Raw genomic sequence first — 24,383 nt, 5'->3', positions numbered from 1 at the left:
TCCATTCAAATTATTTTACACCTCAAAAAGTCTCTCACTTGTCAGGGATCTGTCATGTTTTTGTTTGTAAGGGAATTGTTAACATTGATTTGAACAACTGAAAGTTGTCACTTCTGCTAATAGAAGAGTGGAGGGAAAGTGTCCAAGAATTCCTTTCTAGGGATAAAACATGCAGAAACGAAAATGAAGGCAGCTTAGATTTGTGTTACCTCTCTTCCCTTCTACACCCACCCATCCTCCTGTGAATTCATGAAGGCATCCTATTTAGAAGCATGAATTAATAAGAATACAGAAGATGGTATGCTTCAAGCTTTGTGACCATTTTAAGTGAAATACTGAGACATGTTAGAAAATGTCAGCTTGAACCAGAAGGCAAACTGTGCACAAACTGGCTTCAAAAACAGTTATTTAGACATGCCCAGGATTTGACTTATTTGAGACAACAAAATATAAGAAGGAAAGGGAGAATTAGCCAGGTGGGCAGACATGGATACACAGTCTTCTGATATATTACTATTCTAATTGTGTCATATCAAGAGGTAGATATTGAGTCATGATCACTCTCCCATTTTTTAACCCAAACACAAAAGATGTGGGACTATGTGGGAGTGAGACCATCAAAGATACCATGTGCTGCTATAAAACCAGAACTGTGTCTTTCACCATAGTCTGGGAAAGAAAAGTTAAGTGGATTGAGCTTCTTGTATAAATTTATTTTCATAACATGAACTACATCCAGTGACCTGCCTGTTACTCAGCAGACATGAAAGCATGATCAATAAACAAATAAGACCTATCTAGGGAATGTCTTAGAAATGGGGCACCACTCTACTCCCATGTGAGGCATCCAGAGGAAGGAAATCCAACTGTATGCCATGGGTCAATGCTCCATTCCTTTGGATAGTTTTTGGGACAAGCCTAAAACAGTGGCCAGAAAAACTCACTCCTCTCTGAGATTGCAAAAGTGGCTTTCATTAACATTTCTCACATCTAAGGAGCTTTCCTTCATAGTCTTTCCTTTACTGATATTACTAGAAAAACAATTCCTGTCTCTCTTGTGAGAGAGATACAAGTGGGTAAGGTGATACGTTTTACTGGGCCGACTCCTGTCTCCCTTGCGGCAGGGCCATTAATCACTCATGGCTTCCCCCTTGCAGCAGGGTGGCATTTAGAAACTACAATTGTCCTTCTTGCAGGAAGCCTTAAATCATCCAAGTCCAATGCAATCAAGGCAAAGTACCTCAGCACTGAATATCTAACCCATGACCAAAGTATCCCTTAGTCCTATGATGTCTTTGTCCCATTATAGCTTATTAATTGGTTCCAGCCAGATCTTTCAGCTTTTTAATGGGCCATGGTTGTCATCTCTTGCTTTCAAAGTACTGGAAAATAAATTTTCATTCTAAGCTTTTCCATGGTGTTCAGTTCAGTTCACTGTAACAAAATCTTTTGGGCAGCATACACAATGAGGACTCGCTGCAAAAAATAGAGATCCCCAAGTTGTACATTGGAACATAAAGGCTTGAAGCCTTTCAAATCTCTGGCTCAAGGGTCACATATTAATACAGTCTTTTTCCATTTTTACTATCATTTTAGGACAACCTTTTGTCCTAGATTTCAGGCCCTCATTCAGGAAGAGCAGAGCAATAAGGCAGGGTTCATAATCCTGGGAATTTTGCAATCACATTCTAATAGGGTTACAAAGCTCTCTTCAGACTTTCAGATTGTGGAGTGGCAAACTTGAAAGAAAACAACAGGTCCTATTGGAAATGACAACCTTCTTCAAGCCTTTTTTAAAGTAATGTCTATCTATGATCCTGTTGCTTACTGTTTCCTTTATGTATGTTCCGGTATGCAATTTCCTTTATTATTTATTTATATATTTACAGTATTTATATACCGCTTTTCTCACCCCTAGGGGGACTCAAAGCGGTTTACACATAGATAATGGCAAAATTCAATGCTGTACAACTACAATAGTAAAACCACACATTAAACATAAATCATATTAACACAGTACATCACCAAATATTGAAACAATTATTAAAACCATAAAACAATTTCAACAGTCAGGAGCGAGGGAGCAAATCTTACCTCCTTTGGGAGTGTGTTCCATAGGCGAGGGGCCACAACCGAGAAGGCCCTGCTCCTCATCCCCACCAGATGCATTTGCGCTGTTGATGGGAGCAAGAGCAGGGCCTCCCCGGATGATCTTAAATTATGAGGTGGGATGTAGGGGCAGATGCATTTGGACAAGTAAGCTGGGCCAGAACCATATAGAGTTTTCTATGTCAAAACCAGCACTTTGAATTGGGCTCGGAGATGGACTGGCAGCCAATGGAGCTGGCATAACAGAGGGGTGGTATGCTCCCTGTATGCTGCCCCAGTTAGTAATCTGGCTGCCGCCCGTTGAACTAACTGAAGTTTCCGAACTGTCTGCAAAGGCAGCCCCATGTAGAGCGCGTTGCAGTAATCTATTCGGGACCACCGTGGCCAGATCAGACTTCCCAAGGTATGGGCGCAGCTGGTGCACAAGTTTTAACTGTGCAAAAGCTCCCCTGGCCACTGCCAGGGGTTCCAGGCTCAGCGATGAATCCAGGATCACTCCCAAGCTGCGAACCTGTGTCTTCTGGGGGAGTGTAACCCCCCAACACAGGCTGTAACCCTATGCCCTGTTCAGTCTTTCGACTGACCAGGCGGACCTCTGTCTTGTCTGGATTCAATTTCAATTTGCTAGCCCTCATCCTGTCCGACACAGCAGCCAAGGTCTGAACAGCTTCCTTAGTAACAATCCAGGCACCTCAACAGATGGAATGGCAGGCTGCGGCCTCTGGAGAGGTGAGCAGCAGTAACCGGGAGTGATGGAATGGTGGGTGGCGGCTTTCAGAGATGTAAGCAGCAGCAGCTGGGAACGAAGACTTCCAGACAACAAGTCAATTAGGGAGGGGAGGGCAGGAGCAAGGAGAATAATGAACATAAAGTGCTTGGCTCACCACTCAATCCCACTCCCAGGGAGCTGGTAAGAATGTTGGTGTTCCAGTTGATGTTTCAATTTTCAGAAATTTAAGTTCTTTTGACTCTGATGGGCTTTAGAAGATCCGCGTCCAGGAAGGGAGCATTTCAGCCTTGCTCTAATGGTGGCCACGCTCTACCCTCCTCTCCTGGTCTTCTTCTATGTCCCTTTTATCCCCCAGACCAGATCAATTTTCCACTCAGAGGCCTCTTCCGAGATCACCAAGAGATATACGAAAGGTTGAGGGGTGACGCAGGAGGGCCGATTGCATTGGATTGTCAGTTTTCTCACCCGGAGCCACTGTAGGTTCCTATAACCTCGGTGCCATCTTGGGAAAACTTTACTCTATGGCTCCTGAGAATAAAAGGTCCTGCAGACCACATGATCACAACAGACTGCACACTACTAAGAGTTGTCTTGGCCAGATGGCACAGAAAATTATCTCAAACATATCTGAAACTGCATTGATAAGTTTTGTACCTGTGTTTACTGAACACATGAAGGTTCTGAGTAAACTGAATCTGTTATTTCTTTTTATCAAAGTCTACTTCATTTTTGTCTCTTGAGTGCATGTTATAAAACAAGTTGTTTTATGGGAGGGTATATCTTTTTGGACAACTAAAAACACTTCTGAAACACTGCTGTTTTTTATGCAATGGCAAATTTGTTTTCCTAACAAATCAGAGATAACAGGTTATTCAATCTAACAACTGAAACCATTGTCTTGCATAATTATATCTGGTTGTATACCACAAGAGAAGATTCTACTCTAAAGAGTTTTGGCTCTTCTCTGAAAGATCATGCTTTTCTAAAAAGTCATGATCTCTAAAAGGTATATTTCCAAAAGGTCATCAGGTGGGCTCCCTGGGACAGTGACGGGAGCTGATTTCCTGGGTCTGGAGGCCATGAGGGCTCCTAGTTGCCAAGGGCTACCATCCTTCCCTGCACTTAGTGATATCAACCCTAGCGATACCACTGATCATATAGTAAGAAAAAAATCAGTGTTAGTGGCATTTTTCAAACAATTGTGGGTCTCCATATTTAGTTGTATAATGCTGGCTGATTCAGGAGGCTAAACTCTAAAACATCCAGAGGAGCAAAGATTGTGACCCATTGTTCAAGGGGAAGGGAGGAGAGCTTTTAAGGGGAAAGGTTTTGGCAACTCAGAACTTACCTCCTGGCCTTCCCTGCAGTGCTTGTTCCTTGCAAGATCACTAAATGTATGGAAAGTTACTGGCTGAACAGTGCATTTACAAATATTTCCAGTGAGCCAAATTTCCAATATGGCATCAAAATGACAAACAATCTAGCTGTACCATGAGAAGGAATAAACTGTCTCAAGACTGCTAAACGGAAAGTTTACTTTAAGCTATTTTATGACATTCTTTTATACTGTATTTGTGGTGAAGGAACAGCATGCAAACAGTGTGTTTCTACCAGCTGCAAGAAGAAATAGAAATGCTTGTGTAAGTTCATTTTTGGCATATGGAGCCCTTGCTGCTTTGTCTTTAAAATATTTACACTAGAGACGGAAAATGACAAAATAAAATAACCTACCGCTGTAAAGCAGAATGGCAACATGGAGAGAAAGGGGATAGGTGTTTAAGTTGGAAGAGTATAAATGGATTGCACATACTGGCTTGGGTACTGCCTTTGGTTTTATTGCTGAAGCAACAGCACTGCAAAAATATGCCTGGTGCCGATGTCAAACTGGCAAATGCACAACACAGTAAGAGCAGCAAATGTTCTACTCTCATCACTACTGAAGGACTATAAAGGACTACTGAAATTTCTGCCAAAAGCTGGGTTTATTTGTCTCACAGCTTTTGAATGTCTCCACCATGAAAGTGCATTCACTGTGAATGAATCAAACCTGATTGAGAGTACATTTTTTTATTAATTTCCAACTAATTGTTCATAGCATATCTAAAAGATGACAGGGCCTTTGCTTTGTAACTTGTGTAAGAGCAAAAATTACAATGACTGTTGGCTATTATGTTTAGCTCTGATTGACTGCTAGCCTCTGATTTCCCCCCCCCCCCCACACACACACACACACACACTTTGAATTTTCTACTTCTATCTAGAGTAATTAGGCACCTTTTAAAAAGATGTAGGTTTTTATTACTGTTCAGAAGTTAATATCTTACAAATTGATAAAATTGTCATGCTGGCTGAAGAGTTACACTGTAAAATTAAGACCGTTTGACATCACTTTAACTGCCATGGCTCAATGCTGTGGAATCATTGAAATTGTAGTTTGGCAAAGCACCTGCACTGTTTTGCAGAGAAGGCTAATGATGGTCTAAAACAGTAGTTATCAACCTGTGAGTCCCCAAGTGTTTTCGCCTACAACTCCAAGAAATCTCAGCCAGTTTACCAGCTGTTAGGATTTCTGGGGGTTGAAGGCCAAAACATCTGGGGACCCACAGGTTGAGAACAACTGGTCTAACACTACAACTCCCAGGATTCCATCACATAAAGCTATGGCTATTAAAATGGTGTGAAATGGTCTTTACTTCTACAGTGTAGACACATCCTTAGAGGCAGGGCAAGATTCATCACATGTGTTGATATGGGATGTACACAAGTGGAGCAGCAAATCAACTCCTTGTTTTAGTCTGAGCATTAAAGCAGCAATCTAAATATGGAACCTTTGGGAGGAAAAGGATTCCACACCTTGAATGGTTTATTTGAAGTTTGAACCAAACATCAGCAGACTCATTGCCTCTCTGACCATAAACCCATCAAACAATAATAAAGCATTGCAACCAATTAAACACCACACAGCTAAAAATTACATTTTAACCAGACTTGAAAAATTAAGATTAATCAAAATTACGTGGGTGAATAAAAGAGGTGTTTTTTCTCTCTATTTTCAATTTGTTATCTCTATTATTGTGTGCCTGAAGTCAATTCTGACTTGTGACAACCCTAAGGCACACCTTTCACGTGGTCTTTTTAGCAGAATTTTTCAGAGGGGGCTTGTTCCTTTGAGGTTGAGTATAACTTGTTTAAGGCCATCCATGGTTGGGCAGGGATTTGAACCTTGTTTTCCCAATGTCCTAGTTGAACCTTATCAGCTCTTGATCCCTTACAAGTATATAACACAGTATCACACTTGTTTCTTTAGTGGTATGTAATACAGTATGTAATCATTTGGTAAGCTATCAGACTGTTTTTATTAAGTGATAAGGAGACTTACTGTTCTTTGCCAGACTTCTTTTCTTATTCATTAATTAAACAGCGGCCAGCAGCCCCTTATAAGGCTACAGGTTGATCTAATCTAATTTCTCTGTGGTTTGCTGACGTGTATGCCTTCAAGTCACCTGTTAACTTATGGTGACCCCATGAATTTCAAAAGGTTTTCTTAGGCAAGAAATATTTAAAGGTGGTTTTGCTAGTTCTTTCCTCTGAATGTGGCCTACAGCAACTATATATATTTGCTGTCTCCCATCCAAGTACTAATCAGGGCTTACCTTTCTCAGCTTTTTAGACCAGAGAGGATCTGGTGCCTTTAGGGTATTAGGGTTTATCAGATTCAGAGAAGTACAGTTTAAAGTGCATGGAAGATTAAAATCTCCAGTTGCAAAACACTTAGAGTGATTTACGATAGCACATCAAACAGAGAGATATTTGAGATGCTTGCTTAAGAAGTGCTAAAAACAGAGAATACAACATTTATATTATTCACAATCCACATATAATTTAGTACAAAGACCACCTCTGGACTAATAGCCATGGTAAGCCAGGGTGGGGAAGTCTTTGAGTGCTGACAATCAACTCATTTTAACATATATTATGTTAGATCAAAAATTATCAGAATTATAAAACTTTGGTCATTCAAAAAGAACTCTGCTCAGTTTAATAACGAATGCAATTTAATAGCAAAACCTCAAATATATACACATGCCTCATGTGATTCCTGTGTCCTATATGCAAAAAAGGAAAAGGAGGGCAAAAGGCTGGGTGATGAAAAGACAGAGAAGTGTAATGTGAAGGGAAAATGAGAGGAAAAAAGCAAGAAGACTGGGAGGATGGAAACAGGATGGAAACTGATACAGGAACAAGGCAAATACGTTACTCAGATATTAGAATTCTAAACCAAAATCCTCAAGAACATGACATACTTTAATGAGGGAAACGTTTAGGCTGTGTGTGGTCTACCATTGTACTAACTTCCAATTTAGATGCCAAATAAAAAACATGTTTATTTTATTGTATTTACTTCGAAAGATTATAGCCTTGACTTCTATATCAGGATATGTTGAATGCAGCTCCAAATTATTTTAAAAGTAAAAAAAGAAAAGAAACCACAACACTAAAACAACAGGAATTATTGAAAAACACCAGTTAGTTTGAAAGGGTACTAAAATGAGTGCAACAATAACATTAATACGCAAAGACGGAAGAGGTTAAAAATTTGGTTGAGGAGTTGACCATACAGTTGTGTTGGAAGGCCAAGAGGTGGTCTCAGGAAAAATATAGCATTTTTATAATCATAATAATCTTAATAATCATAATAATGGCTTTTCCACTTTTGAAGGAATCCTGTGTATCTTAGCCCATGTAATTATATCAAATATAGTCACTATATCTGAAATATTTTTGCAAAAAAAAAAAAAAGACTTTGCTGTTGTTTTCAGGTGATTTTAGCCAATTTTGGCCAATGGCTGTGAAGTTACAATGAACTTTAGAGATGCACATATATAAAGCTGCACATATCCACACCTTGAGTAATTGACCTTTTCTTAATTCCCTGGTGAGACAAGGATTGGTGCCCAGAGCAATAACTTTGAAAATTGAAATGTTAATAGAGCTTCTAATTGGTAAACACAAAGGTAACTTGGACTGCATGGAAAACTCCTTCTTCTAGATAACTTTTTAAAGTTGAAGATCCTGGTCCTCCCTCATGTTTAGCCTGATCGCTAAAGATAATTCTAGGAATAAGAAAAGAAAACAGGTTTGTGTGTGTGTGTGTGTCTGTGTGTGTGTGTCAGGAGAAACTGCAAGTCGCTTCTGGTGTGAGAAAATTGGCCATCTGCAAGGATGTTGCCAGGGAATGCCCAGATGTTTTGATGTTTTACCATCCTTGTGGGAACCCTCTCATGTCCCCATATGGGAAGCCAGAGCTGACAGAGGGAGCTCATGCGCAGTCTCCCCAGATTCAAACCTGCGACCTGTCACTCTACAATCCTGTCGGCTCAAGGGTTTTTTTAACCCATTGCACCACCAGGGGCTCTGTTAATACAGGTGTGTGTGGCCAACTCCTTTTCCAATCTTCTACCAAATTTGCATAATTATAAAAATGCATAATATTCAGATTAGGTCAGAAAGATTCAGGAAGGTAGAATACAGCGACCCTATCCATGGACCAATATATTTCCAACCATTCTTATGGCCTCCATCTCCCCAATACTGCTGTAATTGCTGCCTTCCTCCACTATATAAGAAGTGTATTTCTGCTGAGAAACATGTAACACAGGAATCACACAAGCCAACAGAACCATCATATAACATTATTTGGCTGGGAAATAAAGTGCATAGAATCTCACATATTGTTTCCCAGAGGAAATGCACATTTTTTTATTACAGCCCATTGGAAGCATCAGCAGTGAAAGGACATAAACCTGAGTGTGCTCTAAGGAAGACAAAGGCAATCCTTTAATACCTGAATAAACTTACTAGCCTTGTTCTAAAATCCAGAGCAAGACTGTAGATCTCAAAATGAAGAGCAGGTTGGGCAGGATGTAAAATGTGTCTAGAACGCTTACAATTTTGTTCTCTTGAATATTTTCCCCAAATCCAGTGTCAGTCAGTGGAGCTCTCAGCATCTCCCTCTGGTAAAGTTCACATTTCTGAACACTTTTTAAAGGTGACCCCCAAATGGAGCACATGGCTGCAATCATGCTTGGAGCTCACTGGAGCATGGATGATACTGAATAGTTTCTCTAGGTTGAGAGGCAGTGAAGCAGTCACAGTAAATATCTTGCCCAGATCCGTTTGGAGACACATTAGCAATATCCAGTTCATACAGGATATTTTTTTGAAGTCCAAGCCACACTCATTTCTGCCTCTTATCTTCTCTAATTTTATATATTATTAGTAAACTCACATGAGGAATAGAGAGATTTGAGCCAAGGTAACTTCTATGCTCTAAGAGGCCTAGAGAGATAGGGATGCAAGTCTTTTTTCCCCCTGGCAGCACTTCATTACTTCAAACAAGCAGAAAATTAACAGAGAAATTAAGAATGTTATGCAGGCTGCTGTAGAAGGCTGCTAAAAGTGAAAGAAACTGCCCACATTGAAATGAAACTGTATCTTGGATTCTAACTTGTACAACTGTTGAAGATAGAACCACAGCTGATGGGACAGGAAAGGTAGGGAGAAAAACAACCCTGTTAACTCCATCCTATAAGAGAGGGATCAACCTATGAGCACGTCGCTTATAAAAGTGTGTTGCTTACACAAATTCCTCAGTCAGAAAATGAAGTTGTAATTCATGTTATGTTGGGAAATAATGTCTGCAGATAGATGTTATGTTTAATGCTGTTAATGCAGACACCTGGATGTCTAGTGTGCCAATCATACTTTAGTTGGCTGAACAGACACGACTCTATTCAAGATATATTTTTCTGTCTCTTTTGGTGAGCATCCTAGTCTTCAAACTGGCAGTGTTTCTAAAGGGAAAATCAACACAAAAAAGAATTATTTGAGAGCTAAAGCCCTTATTGGGAAATTATGAGTGCATAGAGTTATGCACACGTGATTATTTTATAATCATGGTCATCATATAGGCCCTAGTTTAGAGGATACATAGGGATCGTGAAAGTCCTTTCATTCTTGCCTCTGAAATCAATGAGAGTGTGTTCTTTGTCCCTCTGCATCCCCTGGCATGACCAATCTCAAGCACAAGGAAAATTATAACAGGGGTCCTGCTTCTGCCTGTCTCAATGGATATTGCTCACAAGGGAGTGGGAACATTTGTCAGCAGCTTCCCAATTAACAGAAGAATAAACCCATATTGCTCACAGTGGCTGCTGCTTGGTATGTGGGATCTTTAGTGGGATCAGAACTGGATTCACTGCTTAACACTGTAACTATGGTTCTTATATGCTCACAACTTCCCAACAGGATTCTAGCCATTGTTGTTGTGTGCCTTTGAGCCATTTCTGACTGAAGGTGACCCTATAATTATCCTTTCATGGGGGTTTTTGGGTCTGAGAGTGTGTGACTCACCCAAAGTTATCCAGTGGGTTTCCATGGTCGTGGGAAATCAAACCATAGTATGCAGAGTCATAGACCAATCCCCAAGCCACTATACCACACTGGGTCTGCCATACTGACTGTATACATGCACTTCTCACTGAACATTTTTATTGAAGCAATGCAGGCAGCTGGTGGTTTGTATTTTTTTTACTTCTTAAAAGACCATGTTGCATGTTTTAGAAGCAACACTTCCTCATGCAATAATCTCTGGGCTGCTGAGTCCCTTTCTTTTTTAATACATTCCTACTTTTGTCCGGATAGACCACAAACTGTGCTATTATCATTTTGTTTTCCACTTAGAGCCTATTGATCTATCTTGGGCTCTTGCTAGAGAAATGGGCTGTATAATGAGATACTAAATTCTGACTTTTGTACTCATTCGATAATTAATAGAGCCATGTCAGCAGCAGTTTAAAATGCCAGTACATCTTTTCCTTTCAGGTTGCAATGCATGTGTTGTAAGACATATGTTTCTGGTCCCAAGCATTTGTATAAAGGATACTTAGTTAAGCTACATAGGGAACAGCCTGATACCAAGCTGGACAACTGGGGTATTTAGCCAGGACTCTATCTCAATTATCTGTAAAATATCAGAGTAGGGTTCTCCAGAAATTTTGACAGTCCTTGAATATGTCAGAGATACAAATAAAGATCTTTCACCTGCAAGACATTTGTTTTACCACTGATTTACTGCTGCTACTAAGCTGTAATCTTGTATACACTTACCTAAGAGTAAGTTGATTGAACTCAGTAGGATATATGCCAGAATAGGAATGCATAGAGTGTCATAGAAAGCTAGCATTCTACATTTGCCCTTTGCAGTTTATTCAATAAGGAGATGAGTAATAGTAAATCACCATTAGATGAAGTTGGTAAACCTTGACTCAAGATTCTTTGTGAAGCTGAACAATGGAATGTCAACAATTCCTTGACATCTACTTGAATGTCTCCAACATATACATAAATAGATATTCACAAGTGGAAAGAGCAGTATCTATATATATAAATTTGTTAGGGGCATCCAACGAGGAAACAAAACTCAAAACCCCCCCAACGAAACTTAACTAAAATTCCCATGCCCATAACACAACCCACAAGGTACAAACATATCTACTCAAAATGAAAAACAACACAACAACACACTCACAAAACGGCAAAACAACAAAACTCAAAAAAAAACCCCAACGAAACTTAACCAAAATCCCCATGCCCATAACACAACCCACAAGGTACAAACATACCTACTCAAAATGAAAAACAACACAACAACACACTCACAAAACGGCAAAACAACAAAACTCAAAAATCCCCCAACGAAACTTAACTAAAATCCCCGTGCCCATAACACAACCCACAAGGTACAAACATATCTACTCAAAATGAAAAACAACACAGCAACACACTCACAAAACGGCAAAAGAACAAAACTCAAAAAACCCCAACGAAACTTAACCAAAATTCCCATGCCCATAACACAACCCACAAGGTACAAACATATCTACTCAAAATGAAAAACAACACAACAACACACTCACAAAACGGCAAAATAACTGAGCATGCACATTGGCGCCCAGCCGCAAGTTCCCTGGCGCGCGCACATGGCCTTCCGGCCAACGTTCCCTCTGCGGAAACCATGCCCACTCCAAGCCCTGCCGCGCTGCTTCCCGCACACACCCCCCCTGCCGCACACACACACGCAACCCCACGCTCCATCACTCCCCCCGCCGCCGCATACACACACGCAACCCGACTCCCCCCGCCGCCACACACACACACGCAACCCCACGCTCCATCACTCCCCCCACCGCCGCACACACACGCAACCCCACTCCCCCCGCCGCCGCACACACACACGCAACCCCACGCTCCATCACTCCCCCCGCTGCCGCACACACACACGCAACCCCACGCTCCATCACTCCCCCCGCTGCCGCACACACACACGCAACCCCACACTCCATCACTCTCCTGCCCCAATCTTACCTCCTTTTACTTCACGCCACCTCCAAACCCCACCCCGCCCCTTCCCGCCCTGTCAAAATCTAGGAAAGACAGGAAGGAAGGAAAGAAGGAAGGAAGAGAAAGGGAGGTAAAGAAAAAGGGGGAAGGAAGGAAAGTTAGAGGAAGAAGAAAAGGAAAGAAAGAGAAAGATGGAAGGAAAGAAAAGAGAGACAGCAGAAGAGAAAGAAAAAGGGGCAAGGAAGGAAAGAGATAGAGAAAGAAGAGGAGAAGGAAAGATGGGAAGGAAGGAAGGAAGGAAGGAAGGAAGGAAGGAAGGAAGGAAGGAAGGAAGGAAGGAAGGAAGGAGGGAGGGAGGGAAAGAAGGAGAGAAAGAGGGAAGATTGGCCACAGCAGCGTGTGGCGGGTAAAGGTTGTTATTTCTATTATTATTATTATGCTATTGTTCCTCTGAGACCCTTTTAGGGGGAATGGGAGAGGTGTCAGGTCCCGGAGGCAATGCATTGCATTATTGTTATTGTTATGATGGTGGTGAAATAAAAGGAAATAAAAAGTGAAAGAAGGAAGCAAACAGGGAGGGAAGAAAGGCAAAGGAAGAAAGGGGGAGGGAATGAAGGAAAGAGAGAAGGATGAAACCAAGTAGTGAAAGAAGGAAAGAAAGAAAGAGGTAGAGAAGGAAGAAAGGAGAGAAAGTGGGAGGAAAACGGGGAAGGAATAGGTAGGGACCTCTCTTTCATAATAGTCCAGATATCTACCTCAACTTTGATAAGTTTTACTATAGGCCACAGCAACGCGTGGCAGGGCACAGCTAGTATATATATTTTTTCAATTGGAGACCGAAGGTACACCTGCAATCCCATGGAATTCTGAGAGTTGTAGTCTGATTAGATGCCAGCACTCTGGCAAAGAATGCCAAGGACCTTGCAAAACTACAATTTATAGGATTCCATAACATTGAGTCTTGGCAATTAAAGTTATGTCAAACTGTCTTAATTTTGCAGTGCCCATATAAGCTCCCTCTCTAACCACATCAACAATCAGTTGGCTTCTACCACCATCCCTCTGCGTGGAGTACTTTATGAATTATTGTTACTAGTATTGTGGTGTTAATATTTTATGGACACAAGTTTGAATGGTTTCCGCTTGCGTTGCTGGATATTTTGTGATAGCCAGGGCCCCTTTCCCTTAAGGAGCCTCAAGGCTGTAGGCAACCAAGTCATGGGCAGATGATTCTGCCTTACTCCCAGGTGGCAGGGCAACTACTCAGTGACTTCTTTCTGAGTAGATACCTGCATCCCAGCACTAACCAGCAGGTGGGTGAATGAACTGCCATCAATATGTAGGTAAATTTGTCAGTGCCTAGTTTGGATTCATTCTGTAAGCAATCAAGTTGTGTCCTTCCCTATCCCAGCAAAAGGTGCCATTCTTGCTAAACATGAAGCCCTACATTCACCTCTATGGCTGCCATGGTGAGAAATAGATATGTCAGATTTGATGAATATGTCATAGATTATATCCAGTGTAGGTTTGTTGTCTTCTTTAATATGATGAACAATTAACATAGCAAAAATAACACAATTGTAATTGTGGGTAGTATTAGAAATAGAAGCAGGGTTTTTTCACATGAAATTCCACTATTAGTTTGTGGAGTGCTATGCCAGTTGTGCCCAATGTAGCCTCATGCCTATTTCTTTTCCATTTTTTTCCCCAAAAAGCATCTTATTGGATAGGTGGCTACATTGGTCTGGATGTTTTTGTGCCACTGTTAATGAAGGTTTATTCAATTTTTTTTGTTGTAAAATTTGTGACTTTTTTTCAGATGCTGCCTGAGAAGATCAATATAAAAATTTTGCACATTTAAAGAAGTGCTCCAACTCTAAAGCTGGTCTTTGGCCATGTCATAAATGGCATCTTTTTTTCTAGTGAAAGTTTTTGTTTGCTTGCATTACTTTCTGCTCAAATATTGATCTCCTGCCTATAGGACTAGGAATCACCTGACAACAATATTGTGAATGAGATGAAACATGGAGTGGAGGTATCCCTTTCCAAAGAGCCTTTCCTCAGAGAACTGTGAGTGGGGAAAAATGAAATAAAATTGCTATTACCTTGAAAATCCCTGCTAGAAGAAGACACCGATGATGGACAGTTTCAACCGGGAGAACAATGGATTATTGAGATAGTATAGCTATATCGTCATAGCCAACATGATGTAGTGTGTTTTAGTGTTGGACTATGGTAAGCCCCTCTGAAAGAAAATCTTATGAAGTAAACTCAAGATAGGTTTTCAGTTCAGTTCATAAGAACACCAGGAAATGAACATATTGCCCCCCAAAAGCTTGTGCCAACAATAAAATGAAATACAAATGCAACAAAAGTGTGTTTAGTTGTTGTCACTTTTCTAAACCTTTGTGGCAAAAAATAGATGGGGCAAAGTATGTTTACTGATGCAGATGTCCAGAGCAGGAGCAGCTGGCTGATTTTACGTTTGCAGTTAGGTGAATCTGCCTTAATAATCCAAATATGAAAGGAGCTATCCAGTGTTCTGAATCTCTTTTGTGAACAGATTCAAGCTGCTTGCCAAACTAAAACCTGATATGAATGCATCTGACTATTCCAGGGTTGGTTGGGCGGGGGACATTGGGACCCTTGCTATCAGTGGCAAAGAAAGTTATTAGGCTTCCATGCCATGTCTACCTTTGAAGGAGCACCACAATTTAATTGCTAAAGTTATAGCAAAATGGCTAACATGTTCATTACTTAGATCCAGGGATCTCATTGTAGTCACATTGTAGAGGCAAAAAAGAAATAGGTTTGCATCATTACTCTGCATGTACATGATGAAGCAGTGAGGATGTGGGAGAGTCCCACCCATGGGGAAAAAGCAGGATAAAAGTAAATAATAATAATGATAGTAGTTGTAGTAGTAGTAGTAGTAGTAGTAATGGGAGGGATTATATCTTAGGAGGCTTGTCCATTGCAGATCCTGTATCTTCTCCCACAAGTGAAACATAACCAGAAAAAGAGCTTGACTTTGTAGCTATTCTGGAGCAAGTCATCCTAAAGCTGACAGGCAATTTTTTTATCTCCTCTTGTATTTTCTGCCAACAGACCCTATTGGATCAGGCCGACCCAGAGAAGCTTTGTGCCCCAATGAACGGACAGGAAAAAGTTGCTACAGAGCCATTATCTGCTTACAAATGTCCTTGGGTTTTCAGATAGGTTAAGCAGCATTGACCCATGTTCTCCTGTATCCAAACTGAAGTACTAGGTAACTCATCATCTTGAACACTGACATTTCATTTGAAGTGGGCAGAAAAACTTGGAGCCTCAAACACCAGGACAGATATTACATAGTAAAAATGGAAGTGAGGAGAGAAGAACACCTTGGAGGTGAAAAAAGAGCCAAAGAACATCCATAGAAGGCAACATTTCCATAGGAAAAAAATATTTTTATTTTTTTTAAAAGAATGAATTCATTTTGAAACAGAAGTGGAATGTGATCTTCATAGATTTCATTTTCTGGAAGGGGCTAACTGCAATGTAGAACAAAAGCAGACTTCAAAATCTATGATAATCTAGGGTTTTTTTTAAAAAAAGAGAAAAAAATATTTATAACTCAAGCATAATACTGTGTTACTTACAAACTGGACAAAGGAATTCTTAAATAAATATTCATGGTACACAATTACAGCACAAATATGCAGCAATTTGGCAACCTTTTTATACCTTTTTTTTTTCCTGGATACTGTGCAAAGGGGAATGACACGGCCTTTAAACAAGCTGTAGCTAAATACATAGCAAAAAGTCAGATTTTATACAAAACATCTCGCTTAGACTTTATAAAAAACCAATGTTGCTCTATATACACAATCCGGTTAAGAAAAGATGTTTATTCTCGTTTCCATGTGTATTTTTATTTTATATTTATTTTTAAAAAGGTGAATAAGGCTACTGTAACACCCCGAATCCATATACAGTCAATCTGAATGTATTTACAGCATCTTCACTCTTTAGACATTGTGGTGAAAATTTCTCAAAAAAGTTAGGTGATCAAGGGGTAAACACAAGCAAGGCATTTACAGTAACTTTTCAAAGCTGAACCAAACACCAACTAAAGGTACAGTTGGCAAGATTGTCATTATTCTGCACAAGACACAACACAGATACACGGGGTCCTCCTCTTCCCCCCTCCCCAATCGGTTGCAGACTCCTCGCCATTGATTTGTCCCATACGATCTCCCCTTCCCCAGGTTGAGAACATAATCAGAATGGAACCAACCAACTCAACAATATTCTCAATTAAAAGGGAAAAGAAAATAAAAGGGAGGGGGGAAAACCCAGGCCCATCTATTTTCCCCTCCCCCAAAATAAAATCTTAATGACTTACAAGGAAAACTTTGCATGGATGGATTCACAGAGAAGGCGGCTTCAGGGGAAAAAACTGCATCTGTATTGTAGTCAGTTACCATGGTAACCTCCCACAGGCCCTTGCTTCTTCTCCTTCTTCTCCGCTCTTCCCTCCCCTCCTTCCCTCCATCTCTCCTTCTTGGACCAACATCATTTTCGGGTTCAGGAAATACAGAGAGTAATCATTTTGATGACAGTACATTTTTTGCACGTGCTCAGTGGAGGCTCGAGACCCTTAAAATGCTGTAGTTACATGTTCTTTCCAGTCCAGAAAGTGAAGTGTTGCCATGGGAACAGGACTATGTGAAAAGACATCTATTTTGCATAGCACATAAAAAAGTAGATTTATTTTCCCCAGGGTACAGAGAGGCTGGAGGCAGGACAACCACCAGGCTTCAAGCAGAAACTTGATCCCACAGCTCTCTTACTGGTGTCCAGCTCAGTTGCTCCATCTCATAAGGCAAGGGACAGAAAAACAGAAGCAAACCGAAAGACAGAATAGAAAACCCTCATCAGAATATTTTACTGTTCAAATACATGACACAGATACGCTGACGTCATGATTCAGAGGCAGGGGTCGTATTTCCTATTCGACTAGTTATGCAAGACAGCTTAGAGGGCTTGGTTATTTTTGTATTTCCTTTCTCCGTATTGTTCTTTTTGGAGCAAAGCAATTTCAACCCCTTAGAAGTAATTACCTAATTGTTTCGCTTAAGAATGCTGACACAATTTAAGATTGATTTCATTGTCACAGATGAAGTTCACATCTTCTGGTATAGATTCTGTGCAATCTCAATACATAGATATATATATATATATTAGTAATCATAACAAAATCTGCTACTTATATCCCTTGGGTTCTATACACCTATTATAAATAAGTCGCACCTTACTCCCTCCCCTCTCTTGTGTCTAAAATGTGTTGCATCTTTATGGACCATGCAGTTTACCATGTGTGCTTTAACTCTGAAAGAGACTACCCTAGTAGCAGCAGTGTCTAGGACAGGTTTACCTCGCAAATGCACTGCCAGAAACCAGAGTGTTAATAGGCTCGGTTGGAGGAAAAAGTAAAATCCTGATCAGTTCCGAGAGATGTGAATGCTTGTGAATACTTGTGTGTGTGTGTGTGTGTGTGTGTGTGTAAAAGTGATGGAATCATAGCCCTCTTGACTGTTAAGCTTGTGATTTTGTTCTTCCATGATAGAAGTTACTGTTTTTTAAACACTCCCCCCCACACTTTGTGAACAGATAAATGTGTTAAGTATAGCAGCTGTGTCTGCTTTTCTTTTCTCAATAAAAAATGTCATTTCAAGCAGACCAAGATTTTTTTTATTTTATTTTTTTTGCTACAGCTAGCTCAAAGCTGTGCGTCTTATTGCTGGTACAGTACCACAGCAGTCCTGCCCTAATATATCACCAATGGCCTTCTACTGTCTTGTCTTCGAGGCACATTCACCTACTTACACTCTTTGTCCTACTTTGAGAGAGAGGAAACTATTTTCTCCTGCAAGTTACTATTGGAGAATAACCTTGGCATCCTTCCACCATGGACCTGAATCGGCTGTTTGTGTGTTGCTGTGTCTCACATGCTGCTCAGAAGTCCAAATGTCAAAGTGCTGTGCTACCTACATTGTTTGGCTTTACCCGGTTGAGCCTCCAAAGGCTGTAGCGTTTCATCAGCCCTTCCTCCTCTCTCTCTCTCTTTATCCACACACCCCTTCTCTTATATTCTTGACTCTACTGGCAAGCTAGCTTGTAAGCTAGAAGATTCCCTTTTTAGCAAGCCTGGGTTCTCTCAAAGCATTATCCTTTTCAAGTGAGGCTGCTATCACAAACAGATGGAGTATGAAATGGCAAAGGAAAAAAACCACACAAACAAAAAAAAGCCCACACATTTTAAGATTTCCGACAGCAATGCAGGATGTGGAGTGAAAGAATTCTCAGGTGAAGGATGCCAGAGTGCTACTCAATTGAAGTAAAATACAACAGGGACTGACTAAAAGCAAGAAAATGATCAAAAGTCTTACTTAAAAGCCAAGGTCTGTATGACAAATCCATACGCGCCATGAGAAAAGCGCACACACAAAGTCACAGGGCTGCATTTTCAAGCTTGATGACTTAAGACTTCTTTCCCAGAATGCCAAAAACTATTAGCATCTACGAGTTGCGCCATCTTCCCTGGGCTTTTTATGTGTGCCTGAATGCCTGCAGCACATGGCTTAGAAGGTGATGAACGAACAGCAGTTGGTATGGGGATCTTCTACGTAAATTCTTCCAGCTTCCAAGGAAATGCTTGTTCACCAAGGCAGGATTTCTACAGACTAGAGATGTCCATCTCGAAACTGCTCTTTGTCGACGTGGTGGGACTTGCTGTTCTTGCCACTGCACCTGGTCCAGTAACCAGCACAGGGGTTCACCATCCCAAACCCTGTCCCCCCGTGTCACGGATAGCATTTGACAGGAGAGAGGGAGAGTTTCCAAAGGTACCACGCCGAGTGTTCATCAGACCTTATAATAAATGTTTGCTGGACTCTGAGGGGGCATCTCTTGAACAATGTAGACTGGATGTCCATAGTCACCACTGACTTTTTCATAATGAGGGCAAAAGACATTATCTGCAGTCCTCAGAGGTATGATAATGTCACTGGGCTCAGACCCATTGTTGTTTCCACTACGCTTTGGGGTGGCTAATGTACTAAGTGACAGTGTCGTCGTGTGCTGTGGAGAATGCTTCCTGTGTCTCCTTCGATACTTCAACAAAAGAACCACCAGCGTGATGATGATGATGAGGAATATGATGGACCCTGAAGCTATCCCTGCAAATAAGGCCACCTCTGTACCAAGGATACTGGTATGTCCAGCTTTGTTTCCATCTGAGTTGGAACCTAAAGTTAGAAGCAGGATGGGGCATAAGGAAAAGGGAGGGAGAGAGAAAAAAGTGGAGACAAGAGATCTATGTTTAACACGAATACTGCTCCATCTTCGCTTTGTAGTACTGAAAGACTTAACTGTCAAGCTGACTTTGGCAAACCAATTACCCTGCAAGATAGCAAGGCACAACCGGTCAAGCCCAGCCATTCCTATTAAGCAAGATGCTGCATGTCTGTTGCTCTCGCTTTTTATGTTGCTCCCAAACCGCACTGTGTTCTTTCCATCTATCATCACCCATCAGCAGAAAGGACTGGCACTGACAAGGCATCCCTTTGATGCACACTACCTCTTAACAGATGCTGCTCAGTTCAAGGCAGCTAATGGGGATGAAACAGGAATTCAGGACTTACTATTGCCCTGACACTGCGTTTATTTCATTTTCTTTTTTCCAGAGACCAATCTTGAGTTAATCTCTTTACAGTATTTCTGGGTGCCCTTTCTAGAGAGCCTCTCTTTGACACAAATCAGAAGCAATTAAAAGAAAGTAGAAGAAACAGAACATATCTGACAGCTGGGTAAATATCCCTTTGGGATTGTAAAATATTTTAAAACTATATAGATCATGTTAAATAGGAAATGAAGTATAAGGCATTTTGGCTCCATTAATCTAAAGAGCCAGCTAAGTTTTCAGAAGCATCAGTAAACCTGTCCTAGCACTTATATGAAGGGGTAACTGCTTATCTCATACCCATAGTTTGGAAACTTTGCTGGTTTTTTCTTTTAATTTTTCTTTACTATAACTCCAAGATTTCACCAGACAGCATGCTGGCTGGAGGATTCTCAGATTTGCAGTCCAAAATCAAAGTGTTCTGAGCTATGCTTATATCAGTGTTAAGACTTTACTCAGACTCCAGCTCCACAGCTAAATTCAGTAGCTCCCATGATTTTGTCCTTTCCTTTTTTTTTCAGTCTCGAGTGGAGCATCTTGGCTGACTGGAACTATACAGGACTGCCTTAATGTGTAGCAAGGGATCATGCAGCCAACAGAATTTCAATATGGTTATGACTAATAATATAGCAAGAAGAAGGCAAGAAATTGGTTTGTAAATCACGCTGCAAAGGTGTTTCTAATTTAATTAATTAATTTTTGTATTGTCTCATCTAGAAAAGTTGTATCTTAGAATAAAATTGTTAATGACTGCTCAGGAACTGCCATGATTGCAGACAAAGTTATATTGATAAGAAGCTGTGAAACAACCAGTGACAATAGCATGGATGAACAGTAATCTAAATTGACTATTCTTCCCTTCACACTATTTTTCCCCAAGTGGCTCAAAGGAAAGGAAACAAAGTTGCACTGGTGACCAGAGGTTACTTGGCTTTTTTTTTTTTTTTTTTTTGCTTCCAAGGTTTGGGGCAGAGATACCTTCCTGCTTGTTTGTTAGTGCTAGAAGGAAGGCAATGAAGATTCAGAATGTTATAGCCAGTATCAGGCAGACAACAATCACTAGATACAGTGGTCACCACAGACTTGACTCAAGCTGCAGACATTACCAGGGTCACCATTCGTCCAGCAGCCAGAAATGGACACAACACTATTAGCTGCAATATGCTATGTATCTACCATGACCTCTGATAGGCAAAATTAAGAAGGTCTCCCCTTCCAATCCCCAAAGGGACATACCACTCACTGTCTACCATTCCTTTTAGCCCTGCCCACCTGGTTCTTCCCAACCAACCCTGTGGTTTATCTTTTCCTTTTTTCTGGGGAACTGGGCACATTTAAACACAAAATGCTATTACTGGCCTCAGTGCTAATACCATTCTGGTACCAAGTCAAAACATGGAATTATACTAACATCTTCAGGCTTTTATTTGATTGTCATCAGGTTATATTCAACACTATTTTATTTTTTTAACTCGTTTTAAAGTATCTGGTTTGAAGTATTATGTTAGTCAATATAGTAAGCTCCTTCACTTTTGTGGGGGATAGGGCTGCAGGATACCTGCAAAAGTGGAAAAAATCTCTAGGAATATCCAGGTCCTCCAGCATGACTTCATGATCATATTGTGCCAGACATTAACTATGAGCCGCACTGGAGGACCTAGAGATTCCTAGATAAAATATATTAATCAAATCTACAAATAATCAAATCCGCAAATGTTAAACCCACAAATGTTGAGCGTGGACCATATATTTTAAGTCCTTTCGAATTATTGCATTGGTGCTTATTGTCCTAAATTCATACCAGTGTATGTCAGATAGTCAGATATAGTTTGGGATATAGCTATTTTAATTAATGAATTAAAATTAAAATGAATACCCTAAAGCCATTTTTATTTTGAAAAGGTGGTTTTTGGGTCCATCAGCAGTCAGAGGCCTTGCCAGAACTAAAATGGTGCTTAAGAAAATTTATTTACTATTTAGTAACCTCCAAGATTTTTTTTAAAAATGCAACATAAGCTACATCACCCATCCAAATGCATCCAAGGGTTTATTTATTGGCATCATGTTAAAGACCACAGAACCCAAGTTATGTATGCTTAACTATGTGCTGGATTGCAACCATAAATGATCATAAAGCCCGATTTTCCCGAAAACTAGTTCTGACAGTTACAAACCCATTTAGATCAAAGCCTATTTCCAACAAATCAATATTCTTCCATGAAGTCATTAAGCCTCTATGGAATGCAAATGAAGAGAGAGGGGCTTGCTTTTGCAAAAATGTAATAATTTCTGACCTCCCACATTGGTGCTCACTTGTTTTCTCTCACTGTATCAATGCTTCTTTCTATTTATTAACAAATAAATGATTTGCTTGCAATCCAAGTGTCCATGGACAAATACCAAAGGACATTACTGATCTCCCCTAGTGTGGGTGAATTGAGACACTGGGAAGGTCTTCCCTTCATCAGAAACAGAAAGCTATGCTGGCTGACCAGGGCAAATAGCGGGGAACTTTGGATTTCCCAAACCCACGGCCCTTCCCTTTCCACAAATATGCCTGAAGTTAAGGAGGGAGACTATGTCAGCTATAAAACTGGCATGATCTCACACTTTCTCCCACTGGAATCAATGAGTGAGGCTTGAAAAATTGGTGGCGGGGGAGGGGGGGACAGGGGAAAAGAAGAAAAGCCACACTGCCACATTGCCTTCCATATCTGGCATAAGCCCTGAAGTGCTTAGGAAATCCTCATTAGTCTCTTCACCCCACATCCCACCAAACAGCTATCACTGGATTGCTCTGTTAAACAAAATGTATGTGAAGTAATCTAGAAAATAACCTCTCCCAAGATCTATAAGCTCTCCTGTTTACCTGCATGATCCTTTACAAAGGGACTTGTTGTGGAGCTTTTCCCGTTGGTACCAGCTTCCTGTTCCGGGCGTTTAGTTGGATCAGCATTATTGGGGGACCCACCAGAATTGGGAACTGAAAGAACACAAATTATTCACTACAAACTAACAATATAGTGCTTTATAAGCTGATTATCAATTATCATGAGGAATGAATGGCTTGGAACAGAAGATCCTTTATGCAGGAGGAGGAGGAGGAGATATGAGAATGTAATTTTCCACTTTAAAACAAGCTAAAAAAAGCCATGTAGCTATTTCACAGATTTAGATTGTGGAGCTATCAGCAGAAAATGAAGGGGATTCCTGAAAATAGCAGAAAAACCTTTGCAGATGACATTTCAATGTAGTCAAACAAGTTGATAGACTACTAAACCAATGTCTAATTAGATTTTTTCCTCAAAAAACCATCTGCACAATAGGTTATCTGTGTATGAGAGAAGGCCAGTGAACAAAACCTTCTTCTTTCAATGAAGTTTTTGTTACAAGCAAGCTATAGAAATGTTAGCTCCCTCTCCTTTTCATTTGGTTTTGAATAATTTTGAGCTGTGAGACTGCATGTTAATATTTAAAATACAACAAGAACAACTGGAGCACATGTTGTTCATGGATGACCTTTCCCTCCAAGAGGAGCTCATCAATGAAGAGATCTTATTACATTTACTCTCTTCTTGAAAAATGTGTCTGTAACTTAGGTGCAGAAAATAGGCTTTGTCTTCAGAATCTAAAGGAAGATGAACTAATAGATTCCACTATTTCACACTGTTCCTTCTTATTTGAAGAAGCTGAAGCACTCCATGGGGTTAAAGACAGATCAAAGTTATTTGAAGTGGGAGGGAGGAGGTACAAACAGATGGTCTTTACCTTGTCCAACTTTCATTAGGATCTTCATGGCTTTTGTCAGGCACACCCCTCCCTCCTGGTTATCCAAGCCTTCTAGGGATCCATTGGATGTTGCTGATTGAGAAACAAAAACAAATGCCAAATGAAACACTTCAGGATACCACCAGGTGCGGTCACACAAAACAAAGAGTACCTGAAAACTGATGTAATCTGTCCAAATTCTCTCCTGCTGTTCAGGTTTGGCCAGAAAAGGCGGTAGCATGTTGACAGCCAAGAGAACAAATACAAAGCCAAAGCAGGCTGTGTTAATATATGTAAACGCTGGAACACATTCTCAGGTTGCAATTTCATCCAGGCACTTTTCTTTCATAAACAATCAACCGTCTTGTTATTGTGCCACTGCTTGAAAGAGTAGACGTTCCCCGCACCCACACTTGGCTGGGAAAAAAGGGTGAGTCCTGCTAGGCTCAGTAGAGCAAGAAATTTACTTCCTTTCACTCCTCTAAAAACTAGAACTCTATCAGCAGATGTGCATGCAATATAAAAGAACTGAGTCCATGTTGACTTTGTTTAAATGTCCAGCTCTTTGTTGATACATTTCAGTATCTGTCAATGTTTTGCTGATTTAAACTCTTTAGATGGGTGCTATCTGTGTCTGTTGGCCTAAAT

The 24,383-nt window shown here is 40.5% G+C and overlaps 1 protein-coding gene across 2 annotated transcripts in view; it reads right to left on the bottom strand.

The window, feature by feature from the left end:
• Window positions 1-16,111: 16,111 nt before the first annotated feature.
• EFNB2 (ephrin B2) overlaps window positions 16,112-24,383 on the bottom strand; it is a 66,309-nt gene continuing 58,037 nt past the window's right edge. Inside the window, exons 3-5 of one of the 2 annotated variants that reach the window (XM_060769589.2) lie at window positions 23,736-23,828; window positions 22,837-22,950; window positions 16,112-19,533 (exon numbers count right to left, since the gene is read on the bottom strand). In XM_060769589.2, the coding sequence (XP_060625572.1) occupies window positions 19,151-19,533; window positions 22,837-22,950; window positions 23,736-23,828 (590 nt within the window). In that variant the 3' untranslated portion in view covers window positions 16,112-19,150. The remainder of the gene's footprint in view (window positions 19,534-22,836; window positions 22,951-23,735; window positions 23,829-24,383) is intronic. The other variant, XM_060769590.2, reaches the window with a different exon arrangement.

This window comes from Anolis sagrei, chromosome 3, assembly GCF_037176765.1.
Source record: "Anolis sagrei isolate rAnoSag1 chromosome 3, rAnoSag1.mat, whole genome shotgun sequence".
In the NCBI taxonomy this organism is placed as follows: Eukaryota; Metazoa; Chordata; class Lepidosauria; order Squamata; family Dactyloidae; genus Anolis; species Anolis sagrei.
This window is presented reverse-complemented; position numbering and strand designations above follow the sequence as displayed.